The sequence below is a fragment of the Tamandua tetradactyla genome, chromosome 4 (assembly GCF_023851605.1).
Source record: "Tamandua tetradactyla isolate mTamTet1 chromosome 4, mTamTet1.pri, whole genome shotgun sequence".
Lineage (NCBI taxonomy): Eukaryota > Metazoa > Chordata > Mammalia > Pilosa > Myrmecophagidae > Tamandua > Tamandua tetradactyla.
This window is the reverse complement of record NC_135330.1, coordinates 194614432-194633694: the sequence shown is the minus strand read 5'-3', so window position 1 is coordinate 194633694 and position 19263 is coordinate 194614432. Positions and strand designations below refer to the sequence as shown.

The window sequence follows — 19263 nt, the reverse complement described above, 5'->3', positions numbered from 1 at the left end:
GTCCTCACCCCACCCCCTGGAGTTGCCCCCCGCGTGCCCCCCACGCCCGGAGGCCACGTCTTCTGTCCACACCTCGCTTCAGGTCTGCTGACCGTGGGTGTGAAGGAGTCGGCCATGGTCAACAAGGTGTTCACGTGCGTCAACGTGCTGGTGCTGGGATTCATCGTGGTGTCTGGCTTTGTGAAGGGGTCCCTCAGGAACTGGCAGCTCACCGAGAAGGACTTCCAGAACGCCTCGGCACACTCGTGCCTCCACAAGTACGTCCTTCCCTCTGTCCTGGGTGTGGGCGACTCACGCGCGGCGGCCACTTGGCAGCAAATGCTTGTGTTTGGGGACGCAACTGGCTGGCACGGCACGTTCCGAAAGAAACCTGTGGCTGGACGCAGCCCAGTGGCCGTGCTCACGACCCAAGAAAAACAGGAAAAATCTTGAGTGAAAAAAGTTTCCTTTGAAAGAAGCAAGAATTAGACAGGCACATTAGAGACGCTGTGGGTTTTACAGAGCACTCGTGCATGAAATACGGGTTTCCCATAAACTCCACCCTATTATTAGCACCTCGTGTGGGCATGGGGCATTGTTACTGCTTACGAGAGCAGTCATACGATTGCACTGCTAACCACAGTCCATGACCTAACGTAGGGTTCATTGTGTAGTGTAGCTCCATGGATTTTTTTGGGTAAATTTTTGTTCTGTTACCATATATACCATCTAACATTTCCCCCTTTAATCACATTCAGATATTTATTTCGCATGCTGTAATTATGTTTACAATGTGGTGCTGCCGTCACTGCCATCCATTACTAAACCTTCTCCATTGTTCGAAATAGGAACCCCGTGCATCTTAAGCCGTAGCTCCCCATTCTCTGTCCCCACCCCATCCCTGGTAACCTGTGTTCTAGATTATGACCCAGAGTGTGCGTCTTCTAATCATTTCGAGTCAGCGAGATCGTACAATCCTTGTCCTTTTGTTTCTGGCTCATTTCACTCAGCATGACGTCTCCAGGGCCCACCCATGTTGTTGCATGCATCAGGACCGCGCTCCTTTTTATGGCTGAATAATACTCCATTGTGTGTACTCACCGCATTTTGTTTACCCCTTCATCGGCTGCTGGACACTTGGGCTGCTTCACCTTTGGCAATGGTGACTAATGCCACCATGAACATCAGTGCAGGGAGGTTTTTTCTTAAGTTTGGAATTTATGTTAATGTTAATTTCCCTGAACTGGACAGAACATTCTACAACAAAGGAAGGCATTCAGGAAAGCTCAACCTTCGTGTTAGTTCCAAAGCTGTGTGTGGTCCAGGCTGGTCGTCAGCCTAGTAGGCATTCTCTTGTCCTCTACTCTATTTCATTCCTGACCTCTGACTCTTTGTATTCAGAAACAGTTTTCTCTGTGATTCCCTTGTGATAACACTTTATCACTTTATTTTTAAGTGCCTCTCCCTCACATTGATGATGTGGAAGGGAAGAAATGTGTGGACTTCTGTCATTGTCTTTTACCTGGGGTTCCCAGGCTCCCAGCCTGGCTGTGGCACTCGCTGGCTGGGGGCTCCCGTGACTCCATCCTTACTCTCTGAACCTTCACCCAGTAAGAAGGAGGCTCTGTAGCACTGGTTCTGTGGTTGTCTTCTGTTGGTGCCCTGTCACTGTGAGGAGTAACGCCCAAAGCCTTTGAAAAGTTGAACCTAACCTTGGGAGTGTCTGTGTGTTTACATGGTTCCTATAGCATCATGTTATAAAACGGTTTACAGGAAGAATGTCATTCCCGATCCTTTCTTCGCACCCCTCTTTCTTCCACCTCTCGTGGATAATCATTTTTATTTGTTGTGTGTGTAGCCTTCTGGTTTTTCTTTATGCAAATGCAAGCAAATGCAAATACTTTCATATATATATATATATATATATATATATATATGCTTTTACCCTACCCCCCCAAGGGCACCTGGTCTGGGATGTCGTGCACCTTTGCCCTCTGTGCCGACAGCACCCGCTGTAGGGCTCTTGTGTCTGTACCTCGTTTCTCTTAGAACTGCACAGTGTCCTGTCACCCCAAGTCACCTACCGGTGTTGGGCAGGAGTGGCTAAGCAGCTCCCTGGAGGGCCTCCAGGAGGAGGTGTGGGTGGTATCTGGCAGTGGGTTCTCGTCTGCATTGCCAGTGCCGGGTGGGCCTGCTGATGCACCTCTGTATGACCACTCGCGGCATGGGCTCTGGGGCCAGCCCGGCCTTGTGCCTCTCTCTTCTCGCTGTCCCCTGCTCCCTCAGTCCTGATGCTCCAGCGAGGTGCTTGGTGAGACCATGTCCCGGCCCCTGGACCCCACCCCAACCTGCATCCTCTCCTCCCCTGAAAGGGCATTCCCTAAACCTCTCCTGGTGTGCCAGCCCCACGGCTGCCTAACCCAAACCCACCAGTGATGGTGGGAAATATGTCTATTTGTGGTCTTTCTCCACGTGTCTGTCTGTCTGGACAGTGACAGGGGCCAGGGGTCACTGTCCTCCCCTTAGGTCCCGGCAGAGACCTCCCTTCTCCTTCGAGTTCTGCCGGTGAGCTGCCCTCCGCGTGGGCCTTCCCTCCTCTACTCTGAGCGCCCCACTGCCCACTGGGCGGCCGTGGAGGGTGGTCAGCGTGTCCCGGGCCCCCGGCCCCTGGCTGGTTCTGTCCGCGGTGGGCTTGTGGGGGTGGTCTGGCTGAGGGGGCCCGGCCCTCATGGGGAGGCATCTACCGGAGTCTCGCTCCTCTGTCCTGTGCTGCCTTCTTGCGCTCGTGGGGTCTGGCAGCAGTTTTTTCCTAGACCCAGTGGTTTATTCCTGGGGCAGCCTCACGTCGTTGCCTGTTGAATGCAGGGGATCCTACGTTTAGAAACTTCTTTACACACACAAGCCCGGTGTCTCAGTAGCAGTTTCCAAAACTGCGGAGTGAGATTATTTTCTTGGAATGAAGGCCTGACCCTCCTAAGAAAACAGTTGTGGTTTGTTTTATCAGGCAGGTGACAAGTCCCACTGAACGCACATGTCACAACATGAGCTGCCCGCCCCCCCCCGCCTGACCCAGCATATAGAGCTGGGCGCTGGTCACTGAGGCCACCCCTCCTGCCCGCCCGGGGCTCACTGCCAGCCGTTGCAGCCCTGGATCCCCCAGGCCTGGGTCTGGGTGCAGGGACCGCCCCAGAGCCGTCCGTCTGGGCCCTGATCCCCTGGGCCGGGCTGCTGGGGGTGGCACTGGCCATGGTACTCTTCCCGAAGCCGTGCGCCGTCCAGGGAGGCCACGCTGTGTCCGGGGCGTGACTGTGGCTGCTTTTTCCAGCGACACGAAGGGGCGGAAGCCTGATGCTGGGGGATTCATGCCCTTTGGGTTCTCCGGTGTCCTGTCGGGTGCAGCCACCTGCTTCTATGCCTTCGTGGGCTTCGACTGCATCGCCACCACGGGTAGGTCTGTCCATCCACCCGTCTGGAGCCCAGGGCCCCCAGCCACCTGCTGCCCCAGCAGACAGGCCCGAGGGCTTTGGACCCTTCCTGTGGGTATTTACCCCCAGGAGTAATGGCAGGTTCCTCGGCTCCCCGCTGAGCCCGTCCCCCAGGTGGCCTGGGAGAAAGGCCGGCATGGCTCGCCCGTCCCCGCCGGCATGGCTCGCCCGTCCCCGCCGGCATGGCTCGCCCGTCCCTGCAGCATTGTCTGCGCTTTGCCTGTCCCCGCGGCATTGTCTGCGCTTCGCCTATCCCCACGGCATGGCTCGCCTGTCCCCGCCGGCATGGCTTGCCCGTCCCTGTTGGCATGGCTCGCCCGTCCCCGCGGCATTGTCTGCGCCTCGCCCAGGAGCAGGAGGCCATCAGAAGCGCGTCATCCTGGTGGGTGGCACAGGCTGGGCCTCCCAGGCTCTCTGCGCCTCACCTGTGGCCGGTCCAGGCAGTAGGGCCCGAGCCCCGGCCCCAGGCCACAGGGGGCCTCATCGGTGTGGCCGGGTCTGGAGTCCTGAGGCCCCATGTCGCTTTCAGGGGAGGAAGTGAAGAACCCCCAGAAGGCCATCCCGGTGGGCATCGTGGCGTCCCTCCTCATTTGCTTCGTGGCCTACTTCGGGGTGTCAGCCGCCCTCACGCTCATGATGCCCTACTTCTGCCTGGACAAGGACAGCCCCCTGCCGGACGCCTTCAAGCACGTGGGCTGGGAGGGCGCCAAGTACGCGGTGGCCGTGGGCTCCCTCTGCGCGCTGTCCACCAGGTGAGGGGGTGCTGCCCACAGGCGCCTGGCGGGGCACAAGAGCCAGACCCCTATGCTGCCTACAGGAGCAGCCCTTTCCCCTCCAAACAGACCCTACACCCCAACCCTGACGCGGAAGCGGGGTCCCCCCACCCCCGTGGTGGCCCGGAGCTGCTCGTGTTCCTGATAACTTCGGGAGAGCCCCAGCCCGGCCCTGGCACAGCCCCTCAGCAGGGCATGGCGACGGCCCGACTCGTGGCGCCTCTTCACTTGCCACCATTTTGCCCTTGGTTTGGCCTCAAAGCAGGGGCTCCCCTGAAAAAGGAAGCAAGTGCCCTTTGGAGAAGAGCATTCCCCCCACTGCCGGCATTTCCTATTAGCTTGTGTAAAAGGAAATGTCTGCTAAATAATTGACTTTCCACTGAGGAATTCTTATGAATGCAAGGACACTTTTTCTCTTCAATTCGACTAGAAAGAGCTGTGGGAACCCATGCAAAATTTCCTCTCCAGGAAAACGATGACCTTATCTGTTTGTAGTTTATGTCAGACGTTTGTTTCCCGTTCTTCAACTTAATCCACATGTAAAGGATTTGCTTTCTCTGCGGTGGATTTATGGAATTCCAAGCCTCATAGATGTGAGCTTCCCGCATCTTAGTGGGATGGGAGTTCTCCGTAAGAATTTCAGGCATTGCTTTTAGCAGTAAACTCCACAGTTGCATCACGGTAGCTTTCTTCCTGATGAGCTCATTTTACAGATACATTTTGCCATTTTTTCCCTCCTCTTAGTCTTTTAGGTTCCATGTTTCCCATGCCTCGAGTGATTTATGCCATGGCTGAAGATGGACTGCTATTTAAATTTTTGGCCAAAATCAACAGCAGGACGAAAACACCGATTATAGCGACGTTGACCTCAGGTGCCATTGCTGGTAAGAGCCGGGGCTGAGCACGTATGCCAGTATTTTAGCAGTGCACTCACTATTTCCCAGGGAAGTGTCTTGAGTTGCACTGGTCTGTATGAAATGTTAACTTTTTTTGGCTTTGCATTTTAACCCTTGCCTCTCCTACTCGGAAACTGGTCTGTTGAAGGGTAACTGCCCTTTTAGCAAAAGGCTGGGGCCAGTTCCATGGAGGTGTCCCCAGCCTTCTCCAGGTGTCTGCGCTGGCTGATGACGCCCTCGTCGGCAGAGCACAGAACATACAGTGCCTTCCAAGCCCTTCCTTCCCCTGCTCCTGGGTGTTCCCAAGTGGATTTTGGCAGGTGACATCTTCTTGCATGCTATAAGCCAACTGAGACACTGTGCTAGGACTGGGAATTTCAGTGTCCGTGTAGCTCAGCTGGTGAATTCTCTGGAAAGTGAGAGTCCCCAGGGGTACCGAGGGCTTTGCAGATGCAGCCATCTTGCCCGAGTTTATCGGTCAGAGCAGACCCAGAAGACGTTTATCTTTTCAAGAATCGGCTTAGTAGAAAAATTAAATTTCACAGATCAAGTAAGTAGGCCATGAGAAACCGTCTGGCTCTGTGTTGTGTCCCATGGCCCTCCCCACCCCGCCCCAAGAAGAAAGGAAGCCGACAGGGAATGTAGCTGCATCTGCGCTGTGGGTGGGCGCATCTTACAGGTTTTCTCTTTGACCGACCACAGTGGGTGGCCCTGAGAGGCAGGTTTTATCCCGCTGTGCAGATGTCGCTGGGGATGCTCAGAGAAGGGAAGTGGGGATGCGAGTGGGAGCACGGGCTCCTGAGCCCTGGCTGCTTTATTTTAATTTTTTGTTAGACATGTTGTGGGTTTACTGAACAATCATGCATTAAATACAGGATTCCTATACACCACCCTGCCCCAACAGGTTGTATTAGTGTGGAGCATTTGTTAAAATTGAGGTCAGCATTTTTAAATAATTGTACTTTTTTAACAGTAGTTACCTTTGAAAGATTATTAAAATTGTACCATTATCTGTCATGCATAATTTACACTAGGTGTATTTTACCCATAGACTATCCTATTAGTGTTGAACAAATCTGTTATGATTTGTGAAAAAACATTCTTAATACTTATACTGTTAACAACAGCCCATTGTCTACAGTAGGATTCACTGTGATGTACAGTCCCATGCTTTTATCTTTTAATTTTTATTCTAGTGATTTATTTCTCCCTCTAACCACATGCTCACCTCTGTCTGTAGTACAGTCCTGTTGCTGCCATCACCACCATCCATTGCCACACCTTTGCCATCAACCTAAATCAAAACTCTGTACAAATTTAGCATCCTCATTCTCTGATCCCTTATTCTCTAACCCCAAACTAGCTGATGAGAAATCAGCACTTAGTCTGATTGAGGATCCCTTGTTTGTGGTGAATTGTTTTTCTCTCGCTGCTTTCAGAATTCTCTCTTTATCTTTGGCATTTAACATTCTGACTAGTATATGTCTTGGAGTAAAGTCTTTTAGGATTTCTTCTGTTTGATGTATGCTTGGACACATATATTTATGTCTTCCAAAAGAGTTGGGAAGTTTTCAATGATTATTTCCTCGAATATTCTTTCTGCCCCTTTTCCTTTCACTTGTCCTTCTGAGATAGCCATGACATGTATTTTTGTATGCTTTCTACTGTCACTCAAATCATGGGATCCTGCACAGTTTTTTCTATTCTTTTCTCTATCTGTTCTTCTGACTATAAGATATATTGTCCTGTCTTCTAGGTCACTGATTTTTTCTTCTGCTTGTTCCAATCTGCTCTTATATGCCCCCTAGTGTTTTTTTGTTTTTTAACATGGGCAGGCACCGGGAAATGAACCCGGGTCTCCGGCATGGCAGGCAAGAACTCTGCCACTGAGCAACCATCGCACTGCCCTCTAGTGTGTTTCAGTCTCTACCATTGTGTCTTTCATCCCCATAATTTCTGTTTCTTTTTAAACCTTCACATTTTTCTTTATGCTCACACATTGTCTTCTTAATAGCCTTTATCTCTTTAGGCACATGTTCCTTCATCTCCTTGAATGGATTTAGGAGATTTGTTTGAATTTCTTTGATCAGTTATTCCAACTTCTGAGTCACTAGTGAAGTTTTAATTTGTTCCTTTGACTGAGCCATCTCTTCCTCTTTCTTATGGCTTGGGGCTTTTTGCTGATGTCTGGGCATCTGATTCTCTTGATGGGATAGGTTAATTCTGAAAGTCCATTTCTCTCTCTTGTCTAGGGTTTTATTTTTGATGGGCTTTGTGCTGAGGTTCTTCTTTGATGCTTGTCCAACTTGTTCTGAACCTTTAGAGTAGCCCGTGTTTACCTGGCTAGATTTTAACTGTCAGATTTTCTTAGCTCTTCTTCATCTGATTCTTGCTCTAGGTATGCGGTACATTTTTAAAGACTGGACTTTCTGTGCCATTCTCTCACCTTTAGGAGAAAGCTTCCTTTCCTGTTCTTCTCTAGAAGTCTTGATCTCTTCTGTTTGTCTTTGTGCAGCATTTTCTCTCCAGCTCCTATGATTTTAAATTCTCTCCCTCACTCATTGCTCCATTTTCCTTACACTTTTCACTTCTAGGACCCTCCAGTCTTATAGCAGCTCAGTTTAACTACAAATTACAAAGAATTTTCAGACACTCAGGCCTTATTCTTTCCTTAAAGGGGTCAGCATGATGAATTTCATTTTCTGCCCTCCCATCTGGGTTAGAAGTCCTTGCAGGCCCTCAGGGCATCTGATTTGCTCTCTTCTTCCACATCATGATTCTCTTCTTCTGATGTATGTGTCTGCCTGATCACTGGTGTGTACCGAGCACGTCACTGTCAGATGGATGATGGATAAATGATGAAGAAGGATGGATGAATGGATGATGGGTAAATGATAAATGGAAGATGGATGGATGGATGATGGATGGATGGATGGTTGGTTGGATGGATGAATGGATGGATGGATGGATGGATGGATGGATGATGGGTGGATGATGGGTAAATGATAAATGGAAGATGGATGGATGATGATGGATGGATAGATGCACACAGCTGTCTATAAGGCAGCACAGTGCGGAGGAAGACACACTGGACTCAGAGATACAAGAACTTAGTTCACATCCTGGCTCTTCACTTACCATCTGTGTGACTGGAAGTAGGTTTCCTCACCTTTCCGAACTTCAGTTTTTCCATCTGTAGTGTAGGGATGACACCAAGTTTCCATGAGGATCAGAGAGGGCATGTTGGTGAATGTTGTTTTTATAAAAATGCCAGTTTTTAAGACCATTCGTCGAGGCCTGTACATGTGACTTCCTCCTGAGCATCCCCCTTTGAGTGCTGTCTCTCCAGGGAGCAGTGGGGCATGAAGCTTCGCTCCACTGCCCGAGTTGGGGCGGCTGGTGCTCTAGCTATCAGCTTGCAGAGGGGCCTCCATGAGTCCTGATGTCTGTCTCCTCCCCAGCTGTGATGGCCTTCCTCTTCGACCTGAAGGACCTAGTGGACCTCATGTCCATCGGGACTCTCCTCGCTTACTCCCTGGTGGCTGCCTGCGTGCTGGTCTTACGGTAGGTGCGGATTTTCTGCGCTGCGGAACGGAAATGCAGACACACTTGGCTCCTCCAAAGAAAACCAGCATTTTAAGAGTTCAGGTTAACAGCGTAACTTCGAGGTCAGTGGTAGCACCACTGGGAACTGTGGAGGAGACAGTGGGATCTGGCGGCTGAGAGCCTGTTTGCCTAGAACATCTTTGGAAAGAGTGAGGGTGGGCCTCAGCTCTCATGTTGGATGCTAGGATCAGAGACAAGCTCAGCCTAACTTCTGGGCCTGGATACTGCATTCGGGAAATGAGGATAGCTCACTATGGGGACTGACCAGGCCCAGTGGAAATCGGGAGGATCTGGAGGCCACGAAACTGAACTCAATCTGACACCTCCGTAGCTTCAGCACACTGTGGCTGGAGCAGCGAGTCCTACTGTGTGGCATGAAGGGACCCAGGGTGATGTTCAGGGATCCCTGCTGGACCCTGACTGTATAATTCTTGGGTGGGCCAGGCTGTGACACCCTGGGTTTGGCATCTGGCATCCTGGTTTCCCCACCTGCCCTGGGTCCCCTCCCTAAGCATATCCCCTGGAGCATGGGGCAGGGATTGCTTACCCCCAGGGACAGCCTGGGATAGCACCCATCACAGGACATGTTCTCAGGGAGACTGGGTGCTGCTGGCCTGGGAAGAGTAGCCTCGCCTCATTCCTTTTCAGGAGTCTGTAATTCTAAGGCCTTCGAGTCCACTTCTCATGTGGCCAGCAGCTACCCCGGTCTACTGGCCTGAGTAGTAGTCTCAGGCATGGCTGAGTCTCAGGCATGGCTGTGCAGAATCAGCCGAAACTAGTTTGCAGAGCCTTATTCCTTCCCAAATCTAGAATCTTCTCTGAAGAGCCTTTATGTTTTTAATAGACCAGGCAATATTGTATAAGTGAACTGGTGTAATGATGCTTAAAAGTGTCTGTGCTCTTAGAAGTGATTACATGTAAAATAAGTCATCAAGCTTTCTGTTTTTCACCAAAACTGGTGGAAAAGATTTGAGCTCTGTGCATTTTGGGTGGGAAGATAAGGACCGGCATTTAAAGCAAATGCTTTACCTTCAGGTCACTGCCACAGGCTGCGTCCTTTACCCAGCTCTATAAAGTTATTTACTCCCAGGCATTTAAGGTTAAAATAAGATGATCCACAGTCATGCAAACAGAATTCTAAAATCCTTCAGCCTGCAGACACATTTCTGTAGCTCTCTGCACCCGTTAGGGTGCTAATGTCACTGCTTTCTATTTCTGTCCTTATTTTAACTCCATATAGCACAGTGTTCTTAGAAGGGACCTACTATCTTAAGCACTTGAGGGCCAGTACTACTTTACAGAGGAATTGATTCCATCTCAGGACACTTCTCTCGGCTGGTTAAGGGTGGAAGTCATGTTCCCCCCAAACAGAGACACTAGACACTAGAGTGTGCGGTCCTGAAGCAAGGTGGGAGGTGAGAGCCCACGTCTCTCCTCCTCTCTGCTCACAAAGGCACCATTTCCTCGTCTTTCCATTTTCTGCCTATATCCCTGGCAAGGTACCATGAAGGGACGTGAGTTGGCCCATGTCCTTTCGCCTAACTAGAGCAGACTATGGCGGTCATGTCATCAATCCATTTCTTTATAGGTATCAGCCAGAGCAGCCTAACCTGGTATACCAGATGGCCAGAACGACAGACGAGCTCGACCAAGCTGATCAGAATGAACTCGTGAGCGCCAGTGACTCTCAGACTGACATTTTACCTGAAGCAGAGAAATTTTCCTTGAAAATCATGCTATCACCAAAAAACAAGGAGCCTTCCAAATGCTCTGGGCTAATTGTGAATGTTTCAACCTGCCTCATCGGTAGGTACCTGCCCCTCCCTGTAAGGTGTTTGGACTCCTGCTTCTTGGCCTCGCATGGCTTCCTGTAAATGGGCGCGGGGGGGTTGGGGGGCAAAGACCCCAGTACTCCACAGTGACTCAGTGATTCTGTCCTCAGCATCCTTGATGCCTGCCCTGGGGAGATGGGCGGGTGTCTCTGCAGGTTGTGGCAGGGCTGAGCTGCGCCTTTCCTTCCCCTCTCTTCCCTAGCAATTCTCGTCGTGACCTTCTGCGCCGTGGCCGTGCTGGGAAGGGAGGCGCTAGTGGCTGGGGAGCCATGGGCTGCCATCGTGCTCACGGGCTGTGTCCTCCTCTGTGCCATGGTCACCGGTGTCATCTGGAGGCAGCCTGAGAGCAAAACCAAGCTCTCCTTCAAGGTGAGGGTCTCGGCCGGCCTGGGCACTCCCAGGTGCTGCCTGGGCTCCTCTGGAACGCGGGGCAGGGGCAGGGCCAGGGCACGGACAGTGCCTGCTGAGCGGCCTGCGTGGGGAGTGGGGGCTGCAGCCCCTGCACCCCCCAGCTCTCAGCTTGTGCACTGACCTCATAAATGTCTGTCTGCATGGATTCCATGTCATCACCAGGCCTTGGAGATGACCAAGGCTTTTGCATTTTTAAATAATACACATAATTAAAAGGTTCAGAGAGATAAAGCAGAAGTTCCTCTTCTAGCCCATTCCTTAGCAGGAAAATACCAAGAGAAGAAAATTAGAGCCAGCTTATTTTGGCAACTAGCAGCTGAGAACCAGACTCCCACCAATTAAGATTTGCCTGTGTGTGTGTGTGTGTGTGTGTATGTGGGGGGTGCATGTGTGTGTGTTTGCATATTGGGGTGGGTTGTGTATGGTGTGTGTGTGTATTGGGATACAGGTGTGCATATGTGTTTTGAGAGATATGGATGTGGGTGCATCTTGGGTGCAGATATCTGTCCAATATGTGTGTTGTAGGCTGTGGGTGTTGTTTTGGGGGTTAGCGTGTGTGTTTAGTGGGTACATGTGTGTTGTGGTACCCATGTATATGTTGTGGTGTTATCTGTTGGGTATCCCTCTCTGTGTTGGGGTCCACCTGTGTGTGAGGCTGTGTGTGTGTGTTGTGTGTGCTGGGGGTGGGTGTTGATGTGTGTGTTGTCTGTATTGGGATGTGTGCACATGCATGTTGGGCTGTTTGCATTGGTGTGTGTGTGTTGGAGGTGTTGGGGTGTCTATCGGAGTTTTTGTCTGTTACCGTGTGTCTGTTGGAGTATGTGTGTGCTGGGGTGTGAATGTGTTGGGGTGCAGGTGTGGGAATTGAGCTTCGGGCACCCATCCCCTCCCCCTGGGTGGTCTCCCCTCCTCCCCTCCTCCCCTCCGGTGATTCCCTGGGAGGTGCGCCCAGCACCCCAGCGCCCCCCGCTTAGCCGCCCGGCCTGTGCCCAGGTGCCCTTCCTGCCGCTGCTGCCCATCCTGAGCATCCTGGTGAACGTGTACCTCATGATGCAGCTGGACCAGGGCACGTGGGTGCGCTTTGCCGTGTGGATGCTGATAGGTGAGTCCTGGCGTGGCCCCCAGTGACCCCCATACTGCCGAGGCCCCCTTGGATCAGGTTTCACGACAGTGACCACAGGGGACGCAGCGGGCTCCTTTAAGGCCCTGATCCTGGCAGGGCAAGTGGGTGGAGGGCCTCCGGTCTGGGCAGGGTGTCTCCGGGGACCCAAGGCCAGCTGTGAGCACAGGGCTTTGCGTTCCTGCCCACGCAAATGGGCACAGGAGGCATCTCGGCCTGGCCGGTCCCTGCAATACTGGGCTGCCCAGCACCTGCAGGGCCATGACAGGCTGTGGGTGTCACCAGGCAGCCCTGGGTCCCCTGAGCCCACTCCTGGTGGTGGGGTCTTGCTCCGCAGAGGGACCTGCACTCTGGGGCCTGCGTGTGGTGCTGCAGGAGCAGCCCGGCTCTTGGGATGGCCAAGCTCCCCACTGACAGGCAGGTGCCACCGGGAGACCCACAGCCCTGCGCGGAGGTGGCATCTGGGGGCCTGGCCCCTCAGGACAGGCTCAAGGTGGACCCTGCGCTTCCTTTCTCAGGCTCCCAGCGCCCACTCAGAGGCCTTGACCTTATTGCCGCTGTGTCCCCATGAGCCTCTGGTCAGTCAGCAAAGGCCAGCAGGGCCTTCTGGGGCCATTCTGCTGAGACTTGGGGCGCTGCCCTCCTGGGGTGGGGGCAGCTGCTCTCGGCGCTGGCGATTACAAGTTCCGCAGTTTGCGCACCGTAGGTTACTTCCTGGGCGGAGCTTTTTCTTTAAGGCCGGGGTTCGTGTGTCAGCTGCAAGGGGCCCGCCTGTGGGTGCAGTTCCTGGGTTCCTCGGGAGACCGTGTGTGCGCCGAGGGGGCAGCCTGCCCCCAGGACTCTCCTGCCCTACGCGGCCGCAGGTGCTCGGAGGGGCCTCTGGGCAATCACTGCTGGCTCGCGGCGGCGGGACTGTGGTCCTGGCGGAGAGCGGGTAGTGTTTGCAGATAGGGCAGGCCGGGCTGCCGTGGGGCGAGCCTGGGGGCCGCCCTGGGTGTGGCTCACGCCGGCCTCCCCCTCGGCCCCGCAGGCTTTGCCATCTACTTCGGCTACGGCCTGTGGCACAGCGAGGAGGCGTCCCTGGCCGCCGACCCGGCAAGGACTTCTGACGGCGACCTGAGGCAGTGCAAGTGACGACGACGCCCCTGTCCCCCAGGGACGCCCGCCAGGGCTGGGGTGCACCGTCACCCCCTCCGCCAGTGGCGCAGCGAGACCCCACCTCCAGGGAGCAGCCTGAGGGGCCCCGATCCTCAGACCCCGGCCCGCGTTTCCTGCACAGACTGCCAGCTGCTGGGGGGCTCCCGGGGTGCCCTCAGACTGCGGGGGTCAGGCTGCCCGGCTGCCCCCACTTCTCCTTGCTGCCCTCTGAAAAGAGAAGCAGCTCCTCTCCCGCCGGCTCTCTCCGCTCTGTCGCCTGGACGTCGCCTGCTTCCGCCACCTGGGGACCCAGGCCTCCCTCCCTGTGCCCCGTGGTCCCCCAGAGCCGGCTACAGATGCAAGACAGTACTGCCGAGTCAAGTGAGCCCCGCAGCCCCCGCCCCACAGGGCCCCACGGCAGCCCTGACCCGGGGGGAGCTGCAGGCCCCTCTGCCTTCTGTTGCCCTCTCAGCTCCTTCCAGAAGGGCTACTAAAGACCCACCTAGGACCGTGTCCGCCCACACGGGTCCTCGCTTCCAGACGGGACCATCCGCTCCGCACTGTGACCATGCCCTTGCGCACCTGGGGGCACCTGGACGGCGGCAGCATTGGGGGAAGGGACGTTATGTCTCAGACCAGGCGGTGGGCGGAACTCAGGCGAGAATGGGGCTCGCACCCCTGTGCACAGGTGGCGGCCGCGCACCTGGGCAAGGATGAGGGTGTTCCCAGCGCCCTCTGCCGTCGGCGCTGCTGCTTTGGGCCCCTCCGGCTGGGGGACACGAGGCCCTGTCTGCGGGGCTGGCCTCGGGCCAACAGGGCAGAGACCCTGCCTCCCAGAGGGTCTCTGCGGCGCCCCCCCAACACCAGGCTTGCAGGTCCGGCTCGGGGCTCCTCAGGTGCTGCCGGCCCCTTCCGCCACCCCCCGCCTGGTCGCCACGGCTAAGCAAATTGGGTTGGCGCACCCGTTGCTGTGAATCGCTCCGCCCGGTTCAGTTGGGGCTTAACGCGAACTTGGAAAACGGCCGAAGACTCCGCCCCGTGGGCTGGGGTCATCCTGCCCTTCCTCGTGTGCCCGTGGGTCACACACACGTGTCTGTGTGCCCGCTACTGAGGCTGTCGCTGGCCCTGGCCTCATGCTGCTCCTCTCCCCTCGCCGGGATCCTCGTTCCTTGTTGTGCCCAGCCCCACGTGCACTCCTGCCCCTCGTGGGCCCCGTCCCCACCTCCCCTTGCACGGGTTGGGGTGCGGGGAACGGACGCCGCCCGCCTTCCGTTCAGACCGCAGTTAGGGCCGCGGGCTGCGGCTGCAGTGTCCCATTCCCTCCCCCGCAGCTCTCACGGCAGCCCCGGGGCTTGTCTTCCTCTCCGCCCCAGAAGCCTCTTGGAGAGGAACGCAGCAAGTAGCCAAATGGCCTGGGGGGTGCGGGGCCGACCGCTGTGGCTCAGCGGCCCCCAGGCCTGCTCCCCTCGCTGGGGGCTTTATCCTGAATACCAGAGGGAGGGGCAAAAGAGTCCAAAGCTTAGGTTTCCAAAGAAAAGGTATTGAAATTTATGTGGACTGGTGCTGTAAAATATTTTGATAAATGTTAACTTATTTTGTTGGGGTTTTGGTTTTCGGCTGTCTTCTTGGGACCTATTAGCTCTTAGTTTTATTTTTTCTGTTATTTTTACATATGGGCCAAGAACTTGAGGGAGGGGGAGTATCCAAGAAAGGAGGGAGGGGGGAGAAAATAATTGTGGGTCTTTTTTTTTTTTTTTACTTTTTCGCTTTCTCTTTCTGCTGGCCTTTTGGTTGCAGACAGTCCCCTCCGGACTGGGTGTTGGCAGCTGACGCTTCAGTCCACCCAGACCGTGCCAGGAAAGGCGTGTTTCCCGCTGAAGTTTTCCACCCCGTGAGACTGCTGCCGGGGCTGAGGCTTAACGGACTAGCAGAGATGGGTGGGCCCCCTTAGGAAAGGACCCCTCGGGGTGCCGCCGGTAGCCCCGGTGGCCGCCGGGCTTCTTGGAAAGAAGTCCTGGCGCAGTGTCCGCTTCCCGCTCGCTCCTCCGTGGGGTCGCGGACAAGGCGGGCGTGGGGAGTGGGAGTGTGCCAGGCTTTCCCCGGTCCCACGCCTCCTTCCTTGACGTGGAGATGCACACACACTTTCTTACACGCAGGCACAAAGACTGCCTCAAACCCCAGCAGTGTCATGCGTGGCTGGTGTCCCTGCCCTCGCCAGCTCGCCGCGGCTGCCTTATCCCTGCGTCCGCGGGAGACGCCCCCGTGGGTGGGACCGGTCTGGAGAGGGTCAGCGCCCCGTCCTGTCTTTCCAGGTCGCCCTAGCCCCCTGCTGAGAGCAGAGTGAGGGAGGAAGTAGGGCCCAGTGGGGGTAGGTGGGGAGCAGTTTACAGGCCAGTAGCCCCCAACGGGGTGTGGGCGGGGACCCGGGCTCTGTGCCCCCACCTCCTGGAACGTCCCCCACCCCGCCCCCACAGCGGAGTTTTGTGCGCATCAATTTGTTTTACCGAACCCGAGGCTGTTCAGAGACTGCTGCATTGACCCTGTTGTCAGAATTGACCAGAACTTCCTAATTTTGGGTTTTGTTTTGGTAGCAGCGAAACCCTGCTGCGTCCCCCGCTGGGGGCTGCGCCCTGCACGGGGGTGCAGGGTCACTGCGGTCCTCCACTTGGGGGAGAGTGGGGAAGCGGGTGGACGGGGACGCTGGCGTCCCGGGTCTCCTTGGCTCCCCCCACCAGCGCGGAGGGGCCGGCCAGTGGGGTTCTGAGCCCCACCTAGTCTCACTGTAGCCTGAGTTCTGGAGAAACTGGGAGCCAAGAGCACAGGCTGGCACTGGGCCCCAAAGGGCCAACCTCAACTCGCAGGTGGGGGCAGGTGAGGTGAAGCTGGTGGGGGCCCCCCCACTGCAGGAGAAAAGCTGCCAGCCCTGCCCCGGGACCCCCAGAAATCCTCGCTATGGAAACGGGGCGGGGTGGCCTCTTTGTGCCAGGCCCCACATCTTCCAGGTCAGGTGCGGGATGGGTGCCCCCCAAAGGGTGCTTTGCTGGGGTGTGAACTGCTGCAGTTAAACCTCAGGTGGAGCTAAGCAAGCCCCACGACACTGCCGGGTATGATTTAAAATCCTGCTTGTGGCTGGGTCAGGCGTGGGAGGCCCCACAGAGAAAGCAAGATGTTCGTTTTGTCAGACTAAGGTGGACTTTCTTTGGGCAACCACATGCTTTATTGGCCCGGTTATGCAGGGACCACACTCCACATTTCCCCGTCGCAGGTGTGGGACCTGCTGTGCTTTGTAGGCAGAAGGGATGAGCTGTCTCTTTCATAGCCATTACTCTAAATCCGAGTCTCTCTGTGCCTGCTGCTCCCTGGAGCAGTGTGTTCTCTTGCAAGGGGGAAGTGGAATGACTGCATTTCAGGGCCGAGTGGCCAGACAGCTGGCCCAGAACCCACCCAGGTGAAAGGGGAGGCCAGGTAGATGGCCTGCTCATCCGGCAGCTTGGGGACGCGAGCCTGGAAAGATGCCTTCAGACTTTAATTTATATTAAACAAGGCCCGTGACTTTGTGTTTCTTGATGACACACTTTCAAGTTTGGGGGCTTCTTTTCCTATTCGAGAAGTTATAATATATATTTAAAATACAAGTTTCCTGCTTCAGTTGTGCCTTTCTGCTCCAATGGGTCTAAGGGACACAAAGAGTGATGACAGTAACGAGGGTTGGTTTATTCTCAAACCTGGGATAGCTGTGGTTTCTCCAGCAAACTTTTCTCCTACTGAACCATTATTAAAAGAGTTGTGTTTTTTTATTATGTAAATTGTATAATATTTTTTTGCTTGCTTGGATGTTCTATTTTTCTAATGGTTTCTTATAATTGTGATACTCTAGATTCTGATGCTAACTGCAAATCAGGCTGGTCTCCGCTGGTCCCTCCTATTTTTTTGATTTTGCTTTTGTTTTAAGGACAAATGTAGGTATGAACTGTCGCCTTTTAAAAAATGTGAAATTTTGCTCTGTGCCCCCTTCATGCCAACACTGTACACCGACGACTTCGTGCCGTACCTTATGTTGTAAAATCAGACTATTTTGTGGTACATTATCTCATGCTTCTCCAAATTCTAATAAATTATGTCGGTGGCTTCGTCCTCATCTGTCCCTGTGCGCCTCAGGAATTCCGATAGCAGAGCGTCTCCTTGTTGGTGTTTCTCCTGCCTTCCCACGGACGGGTTCCCCAGGAGCCGCATGGACCCCCCACCCCACCCTTGGGGTGCTAGTGCTGGTGCAGAGCCTGCTTCCAGCCACCTCGGTCCCCGACACCGCCTCCTCGCCACCTCCAGATGCGGGGGGGGCTCTGAGCCCTAGAGGTGTCCGTCCCCATCAAGTGCTGGAATGAGCAGCACCGCGCACCTCGCCTGGCGTGTGGGAGGACACGGGGTGCCCACAAGACCAGGAGGGAGGGGGAAGTTCTGTAGCCCAATCATTCCCCACGGTTTACTTCTCTGCCCCCGAGAAAGGATGCACTCTGCATCGGAGGCACCTGTAGCCAGGTGGGCGCCGGTTTTCAGGCCCCGAGGGCAGTGACTGACTGCGATACTCACTGTTGCCCAGATGCCGCTCACCTGTTGGCCGCTCCAGGGCCCCTGTGCCCTGGGTGCAGGACCTAGTGTCCAGCCTGTGACTCACCCCACAGGCTGGCTTTGTAGGCAACCGAGTGCCCAGTGGGCCCCAGGACTTGGACATACCTGCGGGGCATCTCCTGTCCCGGGCCGCAGTCCCAGTGAGGGCTGAGAGGGAAGTGGCACCTGCGGGCGGCACTGCCATCCAGTGGCTGAGGTGGCGCTGGCCGGCTGCTGGGAAGGCCCCTTCTGAGGGCTTAGTGCTCCCTGGAACCCCAGGCACCAGTGGGAGTCACCTGGAGCCAATCTCCACACGCGCAGCGAGTGAGAAGCGGCCTGACCCTCGGGCTCTCATGAGCTCACCCCTGATGCAGGGTTGGGGACCGTTCTGGCCCTTGGAATCCATCATCCCCACCAAGCCAGGTCTAGTCCCTGCAGAGCTGGGAGAGTAGTGGCCGCAGTGGGAGTGTGGGGACACCAAGGACAGGTCCACCAAGCCAGAGATGGTATGAGGTGAGGAAAGCAGGCAGTACCTTCCCCTGCTGTTCCAGGGGACAGTCCTGTCCCCTCAACCCCCACCCCAGCTCCTCACACCCTCCCCAGCCCTGCCAGGAACCAGTCCCAGCGAATTTAGGGCTGCAAAGAGACCAGGGAGTTGCTGGGTGGGGACGGACTTTTCCAGGGATGCTTTTAAATTTCACTCCTTAGAACGGACAAGCCAGTGATCCTCCATGTGGCCCCAAGCCTGCTGGAAGGACGCAGTCTGACTTGGGGGCATTTAACCTATGCAGGGAGCCACAGTTATATGGGGCGCCTGCACTGGGGTGTCTGGAAAGGGTGCCCGGGTGTGCATGCTGCGATGCTGAGGGTCATGGGGGCCAGGGTGCCAGGGAGCATGGGCACCAAGCCTGGGTGTGGGAAGGCGGTCCGAGCCCAGAGCCCCAGGACCCCCGCCCTGCCGGCTGTGCAGTGGGCTGACCTCCCGTTAGGTGAGCTGGGCTAGATGGGCCCCCGGCCTGGCATGGAGCTTGGCATTCAAAACCCTCAGGTGTCCCTTACGGTTTTGTTTCCTTTCATTTTTAAGAGGTTTGAGAGGAGCAAACCTAATTTAAGTGAGTCACCTCCTTCTGTATTCCCAGCTTGGATGTGGGTTTCTAGAGGCGTTGACCACCCTCTCAAGCGGGAAGGGCCTCTGCCCTGTTCCCTGCTCTGATGGCCTGTGTGCCGTCCCGCTGAGCAGCATGGCAGTGGGGATGTCCTTCAGGTCCCATGGGAGGGGGCCATGGCCCAAGCTCTCACTCTTTTACTGAGCCTAAGCGCTCCCCAGGTCCCTTCTGGCTGAGGCACCCATGTGTCCCCCGAAAGGAGGACTGGACCGCAGCTGCGCAGGCTTCAAGGCGGTAGGGGCCCCTCCACAGA

The 19263-nt window shown here is 55.3% G+C and overlaps 1 protein-coding gene across 3 annotated transcripts in view; it reads left to right on the top strand.

The window, feature by feature from the left end:
- Positions 1-17008, top strand: part of SLC7A1 (solute carrier family 7 member 1) — a 73648-nt gene extending 56640 nt beyond the window's left edge. For all 3 annotated transcript variants that reach the window (XM_077158949.1, XM_077158951.1, XM_077158950.1), the window contains 9 exons: positions 83-257; positions 3305-3426; positions 3994-4216; positions 4982-5121; positions 8595-8697; positions 10328-10545; positions 10774-10940; positions 11976-12084; positions 13133-17008. In XM_077158949.1, coding sequence (XP_077015064.1) covers positions 83-257; positions 3305-3426; positions 3994-4216; positions 4982-5121; positions 8595-8697; positions 10328-10545; positions 10774-10940; positions 11976-12084; positions 13133-13236 — 1361 coding nt within the window. In that variant the 3' untranslated portion in view covers positions 13237-17008. The remainder of the gene's footprint in view (positions 1-82; positions 258-3304; positions 3427-3993; positions 4217-4981; positions 5122-8594; positions 8698-10327; positions 10546-10773; positions 10941-11975; positions 12085-13132) is intronic.
- The last annotated feature ends 2255 nt before the right edge of the window (positions 17009-19263 follow it).